Source organism: Semicossyphus pulcher, unplaced genomic scaffold (genome assembly GCF_022749685.1).
Source record: "Semicossyphus pulcher isolate SPU_LCO1_2020_fin unplaced genomic scaffold, fSemPul1.0.p SCAF_15, whole genome shotgun sequence".
NCBI classification, from domain to species: domain Eukaryota; kingdom Metazoa; phylum Chordata; class Actinopteri; order Labriformes; family Labridae; genus Semicossyphus; species Semicossyphus pulcher.
This window is the reverse complement of record NW_027211659.1, coordinates 29615001-29625420: the sequence shown is the minus strand read 5'-3', so window position 1 is coordinate 29625420 and position 10420 is coordinate 29615001. Positions and strand designations below refer to the sequence as shown.

The following is a 10420-nucleotide window of genomic DNA, read 5'->3' as shown; positions in this document are numbered from 1 at the left end:
CTCCAGGTCCTATCAGGGCCCATCGAGTCTCATCAGGTCTCATCAGGTCTTATTAGGCCCGTCAGGTCTCATCAGGTCTCTCCAGGTGTCATCAGGCCCCATCAGGTCTCATCGGGTCTCACCAGGTCCCATCAGGTCTCTCCAGGTTCCATCAGGTCCCATCGGGTCTCATCAGGTCTCACCATGTCCCATCAGGTCCCATCAGGTCCCATCGGGTCTCATCAGGTCTCACCATGTCCCATCAGGTCCCATCAGGTCCCATTAGGTCTCATCAGGTCTCATCAGGTCTCAACAGGCCCGTCAGATCTCATCAGGTCTCATTAGGCCTGTAAGGTCTCATCAGGTCTCGTTAGGCCCGTCAGGTCTCATCAGGTCTCATTAGGCCCGTCAGGTCTCATCAGGTCTCACCAGGTCCCATCAGGTCTCTCCAGGTTCCATCAGGTCCCATCGGGTCTCATCAGGTCTCAGCATGTCCCATCAGGTCCCATCAGGTCCCATCGGGTCTCATCAGGTCTCACCAGGTCCCATTAGGTCCCATCAGGTCTCATCAGGTCTCAACAGGCCCATCAGATCTCATCAGGTCTCATTAGGCCTGTAAGGTCTCATCAGGTCTCGTTAGGCCCGTCAGGTCTCATCAGGTCTCATTAGGCCCGTCAGGTCTCATTAGGCCCATCAGGTCTCAACAGGTCTCTCCAGGTGTCACCAGGTCCCATCGAGTCTCATCAGGTCTCATCAGGTCTTATTAGGCCCGTCAGGTCTCATCAGGTCTCTCCAGGTGTCATCAGGCCCCATCAGGTCTCATCAGGTCTCACCAGGTCCCATCAGGTCTCTCCAGGTCCCATCATGTCCAATCGGGTCTCATCAGGTCTCACCATGTCCCATCAAGTCCCATCAGGTCCCATCAGGTCTCATTAGGTCTCATCAGGTCTCACCAGGTCCCATCAGGTCTCATCAGGTCCCATCAGGTCTCATCAGGTCTCACCATGTCCCATCAAGTCCCATCAGGTCCCATCAGGTCTCATTAGGTCTCATCAGGTCTCTCCAGGTCCCATCATGTCCAATCAGGTCTCATCAGGTCTCACCATGTCCCATCAAGTCCCATCAGGTCCCATCAGGTCTCATTAGGTCTCATCAGGTCTCACCAGGTCCCATCAAGTCCCATCAGGTCCCATTAGGTCTCATCAGGTCTCATCAGGTCCGTCAGGTCTCATCAGGTCTCATCAGGTCTCATCAGGTCTCATTAGGCCCGTCAGGTCTCATCAGGTCTCTCCAGGTGTCACCAGGCCCCATCAGGTCTCATCAGGTCTCATCAGGTCTCACCAGGTCCCATCAGGTCTCATCAGGTCTCAACAGGCCCGTCAGGTCTCATCAGGTCTCATCAGGTCTCATTAGGCCCGTCAGGTCTCATCAGGTCTTATTAGGCCCGTCAGGTCTCATCAGGTCTCGCCAGGTCCCATCAGGTCTCATCAGGTCTCATCAGGTCTTATTAGGCCCGTCAGGTCTCATCAGGTCTCTCCAGGTGTCACCAGGCCCCATCAGGTCTCATCAGGTCCTATCAGGTCTCATCAGGTCTCACCAGGTCCCATCAAGTCCCATCAGGTCTCTCCAGGTCTCATCAGGTCTCATTAGGCCCGTCAGGTCTCATCAGGTCTCATCAGGTCTCACCAGGTCCCATCAGGTCTCTCCAGGTCTCATCAGATCTCATTAGGCCCGTCAGGTCCCATCGGGTCTCATCAGGTCTCACCAGGCCCCATCAGGTCTCATCAGGTCTCTCCAGGTGTCACCAGGCCCCATCAGGTCTCATCAGGTCTCATTTGGCCTGTCAGGTCTCATCAGGTCCCATCAGGTCTGTATCACATCCTCTTTCAGATCAGGGCTCTTATTTTGTAGTAACCTCTTCGTGTTGACACATGTACATGTTAATTTAAAGGATTTGTTGGGGGGGGGGCATTAACAGGCATTATTCTCATCCCGTCCCCCCAGACCTGATAATCCCCCCTCTTAGCCCTCCCTCCCCCTTCACCTGTGTTTCCAGCAGACAGAGCTTGTTGGGGTTCAGACAGATGTGCCCACGATGTAAGCCTAATGGGACACTTATACTGTGATTAGTGTAACACCCCTTTAAACCCCCCCGCCCCCCCGCCCCCCCAACACCCCATAATACCCCCCCAACCAACACCCCAAAACACAGATTACAGTAATCCACGTCTCCATCACAGATTATCATCCACCTGTGCGTGAGGGGCAGAGTCACATGACCATGTGATCACATGGCCGACACCTGCCACAAGTACAGACATTCTTGCTGGTCAAAATAAAAGCCTCATGAGAGCGGTCAAATAAATAAAATCTGATTTCATTCAGTTGATTTTCTACAGTTAACTGTTTGTTTGTTGTTTGTTTTTTTTTTACAAATTCTCAGGTTTTTATTTGTATGGCCCTCTCCAGCCCCACTCCATCAGCCAATCGCAGGGCACTTAGATTACAACTTTTGCATGAAAAATAAAATAAAGTGAAATACAACAAGGTGGGGAAAAAAGTGAATTAAAACTAATATTCTAAAAAAAACAATGATAAACAAAATATGATCAAATCTTAATCAAAAAGTTTACTGCCAGGGCCTGCGCGGTAGAGTGATGTCATTAGGAGCCAGGGTCTGCGCAGTAGCGTGATGTCCTTAGGAGCCAGAGTCTGCGCAGTAGAGTGATGTCCTTAGGAGCCAGAGTCTGCGCAGTAGAGTGATGTCCTTAGGAGCCAGGGCCTGCGCGGTAGAGTGATGTCCTTAGGAGCCAGGGTCTGTGCGGTAGAGTGATGTCCTTAGGAGCCAGAGTCTGCGCAGTAGAGTGATGTCATTAGGAGCCAGGGTCTGCGCAGTAGAGTGATGTCATTAGGAGCCAGGGTCTGCGCAGTAGAGTGATGTCATTAGGAGCCAGGGTCTGCGCAGTAGAGTGATGTCCTTAGGAGCCAGGGCCTGCGCGGTAGAGTGATGTCCTTATGAGCCAGAGTCTGCGCAGTAGAGTGATGTCCTTAGGAGCCAGAGTCTGCGCAGTAGAGTGATGTCCTTAGGAGCCAGGGCCTGCGCGGTAGAGTGATGTCCTTAGGAGCCAGAGTCTGTGCAGTAGAGTGATGTCCTTAGGAGCCAGAGTCTGTGCAGTAGAGTGATGTCCTTAGGAGCCAGAGTCTGCGCAGTAGAGTGATGTCATTAGGAGCCAGGGTCTGCGCAGTAGAGTGATGTCATTAGGAGCCAGGGTCTGCGCAGTAGAGTGATGTCCTTAGGAGCCAGAGTCTGCGCAGTAGAGTGATGTCATTAGGAGCCAGAGTCTGCGCAGTAGAGTGATGTCATTAGGAGCCAGGGTCTGCGCAGTAGAGTGATGTCCTTAGGAGCCAGAGTCTGCGCAGTAGAGTGATGTCATTAGGAGCCAGGGTCTGCGCAGTAGAGTGATGTCCTTAGGAGCCAGAGTCTGCGCAGTAGAGTGATGTCCTCAGGAGCCAGAGTCTGCGCAGTAGAGTGATGTCATTAGGAGCCAGAGTCTGTGCAGTAGAGTGATGTCCTTAGGAGCCAGGGCCTGTGCGGTAGAGTGATGTCCTTAAGGGCCAGAGTCTGCGCAGTAGAGTGATGTCCTTAGGAGCCAGGGTCTGCGCAGTAGAGTGATGTCATTAGGAGCCAGGGTCTGCGCAGTAGAGTGATGTCATTAGGAGCCAGGGTCTGCGCAGTAGAGTGATGTCATTAGGAGCCAGGGTCTGCGCAGTAGAGTGATGTCCTTAGGAGCCAGGGCCTGCGCAGTAGAGTGATGTCCTTAAGAGCCAGAGTCTGCGCAGTAGAGTGATGTCCTTAGGAGCCAGAGTCTGCGCAGTAGAGTGATGTCCTTAGGAGCCAGGGCCTGCGCGGTAGAGTGATGTCCTTAGGAGCCAGAGTCTGTGCAGTAGAGTGATGTCCTTAGGAGCCAGAGTCTGTGCAGTAGAGTGATGTCCTTAGGAGCCAGAGTCTGCGCAGTAGAGTGATGTCATTAGGAGCCAGGGTCTGCGCAGTAGAGTGATGTCCTTAGGAGCCAGGGCCTGCGCGGTAGAGTGATGTCATTAGGAACCAGAGCCTGCGCAGTAGAGTGATGTCATTAGGAGCCAGGGTCTGCGCAGTAGAGTGATGTCCTTAGGAGCCAGGGCCTGCGTGGTAGAGTGATGTCATTAGGAGCCAGAGCCTGCGCAGTAGAGTGATGTCATTAGGAGCCAGGGTCTGCGCAGTAGAGTGATGTCATTAGGAGCCAGAGCCTGCGCAGTAGAGTGATGTCATTAGGAGCCAGGGTCTGCGCAGTAGAGTGATGTCATTAGGAGCCAGAGTGTGCGCAGTAAAATGGACTGTACTTATATGTCGCTTTTCTAGTCTTTGCGACCACTCAAAGCTGCTTTTACACTACATGTCACACTTACCCATTCACACACACTTTCATTCACTGATGGCAGAGGCTGCTATGTAAAGTGCCCAGTTATCAGTTATCAGTTATCACATTCATACCCGTTGGCTATTTGGGGTTCAGTGTCTTGCCCAGGGACACTTCAACATGTAGACTGAGGGAGCAGGGGATCGACCAAAGTGTCCAACTGAAAGATGACCAACTCTACCACAGAGCCACAGCATGGTAGAGTGATATCATTAAGAGACAGCTTTATGACCTTTACTGTAGCCAGTCAGCAGGGGGCGATAGAGATGTGTCTCATGTCGGCCATCTTTTTATTTAGTCTAAGGCTGTGTTTGAAATGCCATACTATATACTACATACTACATACTATATACTACATGCTATAAACTGCATGCTATATATTATATGTTATATAATATAGGCTATATACTACATACTACATAATACAGGGTTAGGGTTAGACATACTACATGCTATATACTACATACTATACACTACATGCTATATACTATATGCTATATACTACATGCTATAAACGGAATGCTACATATTATATACTACATACTATACACTATCTGCTGTATACTACATACTATATACTACATGTTATATACTACATACCATATACTACATGCTATATACTACATACTTCATACTACGTGCTGTATACTACATACTATATACTACATGCTATAAACGGAATGCTATATATTATATATTATATACTATATACTATATGCTATATACTACATGCTATATACTACATACTACATGCTATGTACTACATAGTACATAATATATACTATATACTACATACTACATGCTATATACTACATGCTATAAACGGAATGCTATATATTATATACTACATACTATACACTATCTGCTGTATACTACATACTGTATGCTACATGTTATATACTACAAACTACATACTATATACTACATACTATACACTACGTGCTGTATACTACATACCATATACTACATGCTATATACTACATACTACATGCTATATACCACATACTACATACAATATACTACTTCCTTCATACTACGTGCTGTATACTACATACAATATACTACATGCTATATACCACATACTACATACTATATACTACATACTATATACTACATGCTATAAACGGAATGCTGTATATTATATACTACATACTACATGCTATATACTACATACTATATACTACGTGCTGTATACTACATGCTGTATACTACATACTACATACTATATACTACCTGCTATATACCACATACTATATACTACATACCTCATACTACGCGCTGTATACTACATGCTATATACTACATACTATATACTACATGCTATATACTACATACTATACACTACATGCTATATACTATATGCTATATACTACATGCTATAAACGGAATGCTACATATTATATACTACATACTATACACTATCTGCTGTATACTACATACTATAGACTACATGTTATATACTACATACCATATACTACATGCTATATACTACATACTTCATACTATATACTACTTCCTTCATACTACGTGCTGTATACTACATACAATATACTAGATGCTATATACCACATACTACATACTATATACTACTTCCTTCATACTACGTGCTGTATACTACATACAATATACTACATGCTATATACCACATACTACATACTATATACTACATGCTATAAACGGAATGCTATATATTATATACTACATACTACATGCTGTATATTACATGCTATATACTACATACTACATACTATATACTACCTGATATATACTACATACCTCATACTACGTGCTGTATACTACATACTATATACTACATACCTCATACTACGTGCTGTATACTACATGCTATATACTACATACTATATACTACATGCTATATACTACATACTATACACTACGTGCTGTATACTACATGCTATATACTACATACTATATACTACATGCTATATACTACATACTATACACTACGTGCTGTATACTACATACTATATACTACATGCTATATACTACATACCATATACTACATGCTATATACTACTTCCTTCATACTACGTGCTGTATACTACATACAATATACTACATGCTATATACCACATACTACATACTATATACTACTTCCTTCATACTACGTGCTGTATACTACATACAATATACTACATGCATAACACATACTACATACTATATACTACATGCTATAAACGGAATGCTATATATTATATACTACATACTACATGCTGTATATTACATGCTATATACTACATACTACATACTATATACTACCTGCTATATACTACATACTATATACTACATACTATATACTACATACGTCATACTACGTGCTGTATACTACATACTATATACTACATACCTCATACTACGTGCTGTATACTGCCTGCTATATACTACATACTATATACTACATGCTATATACTACATACTATACACTACGTGCTGTATACTACATACTATATACTACATGCTATATACTACATACTATATACTACATGCTATATACTACATACTATATACTACATGCTATATACCGCATACTATATACTACATGCTATATACCACATACTACATACTCTATACTACAAGCTAAATACTGCATACTGCATTTGGCGGTAGAATGTAGTATGGAGGAGCTTTTCAAATTAATTTTGCAGTATGCCAGTTGTGTACTGTTCTGTTGTGTAGTCGTGTACTGTTCTGTTGTGTAGTTGTGTGTCAACAGATGAGCAGCTCTCATGAACTTTTACTGTTTCTGTCACGTTTAATGTCCGCAGGCGTTCATGTTGCAACACACAAAGTGTGTGTGTGTGTGTGAGTGTGTGTGTGCGCGTGCGTGTGTGTGTGTGTGTGTGTGTGTGTGTGTGACAACAACAAACCTTTTGCAGGTTTGAGACTAGTTAGATTAACTTCTCCTTCTCCTTCTCCTTCTCTTACCTGTTTTTTAGGACTTTATTTTGAAGTCTAAACATCAGTGCTGCTCTGTGAGAACTGTTTGACAGGCGGGGCTTTTATTTTGACAGAGAATCTGAAGCAGCTCACAGCATTACAGGACAACCTTTATTTTGAAGGTTTAAACTCAGGCCTTCATACTTGAATGTTTACATATTAAATCTCCCTACAGGTACCAGCACCTGTGGTCACATGGTCTCACCTGAGCTTCAGTGAAGAAAGTAATGTTAGAAATGTAATTACTCATAAATGTTTTAAGTTTTTTTTATTTACTCTATTTTGTATTCTATCGCTTTAATGATTTTTATTGAATGTTTTTTAAAAGGCTGTTATTTATATTATATTTAACGTTCTTTCTTTATAATTATAGCTTTAAAATTAATGATTTATTAAACGTTAGAATGTTAGTTAGTTTATTATAATGATGTAATTATTCATTTTTCTATGAGCATTTATTATTGTTCTTTATTTAGTTCGTGTTTATTTATTCATGTTTTAGTAGTTTTTTTTATTCTTTTCATTATTGTCATTATTTATTTCATCAATGTTTTATGTCAGATCTTTCATGTTAAAAATATGATTATAAATATAATACATTTTGTTTTTCATGTAACAAAAAGCTGACCTGACGTCATTTCATCCGTCAATCAAAGTCCGGAAGTGTCCGTTTTTGGACCGAACAGTTTGTTAAAACACTGCGGAGCACCAAGCCGTCTGCGCATGCTCCTGCCTCCGCCTCAGAGCAGCGCGTGATGCTGAAGCTGCACCTGCTCAGGTAGTCTACCTGTGTGGGCCAATCAGGTGCTGCGTGCTGCTCCAATGTGAGCGGCACGAGGGGCCGCGTGGGCGCGCTGAACCGGCACGAGCTGCTGATTTAAACCCTCAAAGAGAAACAAAGAGTGATCCGGATCAGAGAGGTGATGGTGTGCACGAGGAGGAGGAGGGGGGAGGAGTAGGGAGGAGAAGGAAGGGGGAGAAGGTAGAGAGGAGAGGAGGAGGACACTCCTCAATTAGGCTATCCCTCTGCGTGAAGGTAGGTGGCGCGTGCTGGTAGTGGGTCTCGCGCCTGTTTATGTTGCAGGAATAAAAAACGGTGACAGGCTCCGGTGGGGAGGCGACTCACGGTTCAGTCCCGACCTGCCGCCCGGACCGACGCTCCCTCCCGGTCAACGCTCCGGGACCGGATCCAGTTTGTTATTCTTTGAGGGAGGGGTGCACGCGCTGCAGCACTTTTTCTCTTTTCTGCCATTTCTTCTTTTGCTCGTTCAGCGGGAGGAGGCACGAGCCGCTCCGGTAGGTACCCGCTCCTCTCCTCTGCTCTCCTCTCCTCTCCTCTCCTCTCCACGCGCACCTGTCTGCTCTCATCTGTACCTGCGCAGGTACCTGCAGGTGAGATCAGACAGGTGCGCGCTCCCGCGCGCTCCTGCCGCTTCAGGTGTAGAAGGATGCAGAAGGGATGGAGGTTGGAAGGGGGGGCAGATCTCCTCCGGAGCTGACAGCGGGAGCAGAGAGGACGGCAGGCCGGGAAGGAGGAGGTCTGTCCCCGCGTCCTTTGCTGCCGCTCCCCGCTCACATCCGGAGGACCGAGGACATAAGCAGCCGCTCAAATACAAAAATCCACGAAGAAGAAACATTACAGAGACCGGAAATACAATTATATTAATTATATTAACACGGCTAGGTAAATAAACAAACAAGGAAGGTATGAGTGTTACACACACACACACACACACACACACACACACACACACACACACACACACACACGCACATTATAATGACATATATAACACACAGATAAACTGAATATTAGGTGCGTCTTTTGTCGCAGGCTTGACCCTTCACGCAGCTTATATAACCGCACAGTCCCGCCACACTCACGCACTCTGATGTTCCTCCTGACACATGAATCGGTGACTGGTCGATTATTGATGATCAGATCAACTTTTGAACTCGCAGGAAAAAAACAGAAATTTTTCGCGTCATTTGGAAACAAAAACAAAATCAAGTTAAATGTTATTACACAGAGCTGCTGAAACACACACACACACACACACACACACAGCAGTGTGTGTGTGTGTGTGTGTGTGTGTGTGTGTGTGTCCGCCCTCCCCTGTCACACAGCACAGTCCTCCTCTCAGCTCAGATCAGGCGGACGGGACGCGGGGCGGCGGTGCGCGCGGTGCACGCTCTCCAACAAAACAAAGTCAAAGGAAATAAAGTGTGGAGAGTTTTGATTTTTCCCAAAGTTCCCTGAAGTGGTCACAGGGGGTCCGGGCGGGTCCGAGTTCTGGGATTTACTGTGTGTTGTCTTCAGGAGCGGGAGCAGCAGCGGGTCCGGATCGGGGATCCATGCGGACCAGAGCGACTCATCAATGAAGCAGGAGATCATGGCGGAGGGTCCCCGCTGCAAGAGGCGAAAACAGGCCAACCCCCGCAGGAAGAACGGTAAGAACACACACACACACACACACACACACAGGCCCGCAACAACTCCCGCAAACTCTGCGTGTCCCTGCCCGGCCGCCCTCCGCGTGTCCCACCCGGGACTCAAAAAGAGTTCTTCATCGGTATTCCGTGGAGGTTCTGGGGGGGGGGGGGTCTCTGTGTGGAGGCTCCGGGGGTCTCTGTGTGAAGGCTCCGGGGGTCGGTGTGTGATGGAGTGGATCTGGGACGCTGCGGGAGAAGGAGGTCTGAGCAGCAGGAAAAACCGTTATGTGAGCCCGCGTGCGGACCTGTGGCTCCGCGCGGCGCGTCCCGAGTCTCTGGTGTGAGTGAGACCGAGTCGTGCCGGTCCGCAGGTCTCAGTCTGACCCGGTTCAGAACTTTCTTTGTCTTTTTTTATTATTTAATACCTTTTAAAGCTTTCCGTATTTTGAGCTCGCGCTCTCAAACACAAACTGTCAGCGGAGCCGCGCGCACACACACACACACACACACACACACACACACACACACGATTGTGTTTTTAATTTAAAATATGAGATTTAATTAGTTTAAAACTCAGAAACAGTTTCATTTAT

The 10420-nt window shown here is 45.9% G+C and overlaps 1 protein-coding gene across 2 annotated transcripts in view; it reads left to right on the top strand.

Moving 5' to 3' along the window:
- The first annotated feature begins 9561 nt into the window (after window positions 1-9561).
- Window positions 9562-10420, top strand: part of zeb2a (zinc finger E-box binding homeobox 2a) — a 55747-nt gene continuing 54888 nt past the window's right edge. The window contains exons 1-2 of one of the 2 annotated variants that reach the window (XM_069662581.1): window positions 9562-9618; window positions 9715-9845. In XM_069662581.1, the coding sequence (XP_069518682.1) occupies window positions 9773-9845 (73 nt within the window). In that variant the 5' untranslated portion in view covers window positions 9562-9618; window positions 9715-9772. Of the gene's footprint in view, window positions 9846-10420 lie in introns of both variants that reach the window. The other variant, XM_069662582.1, reaches the window with a different exon arrangement.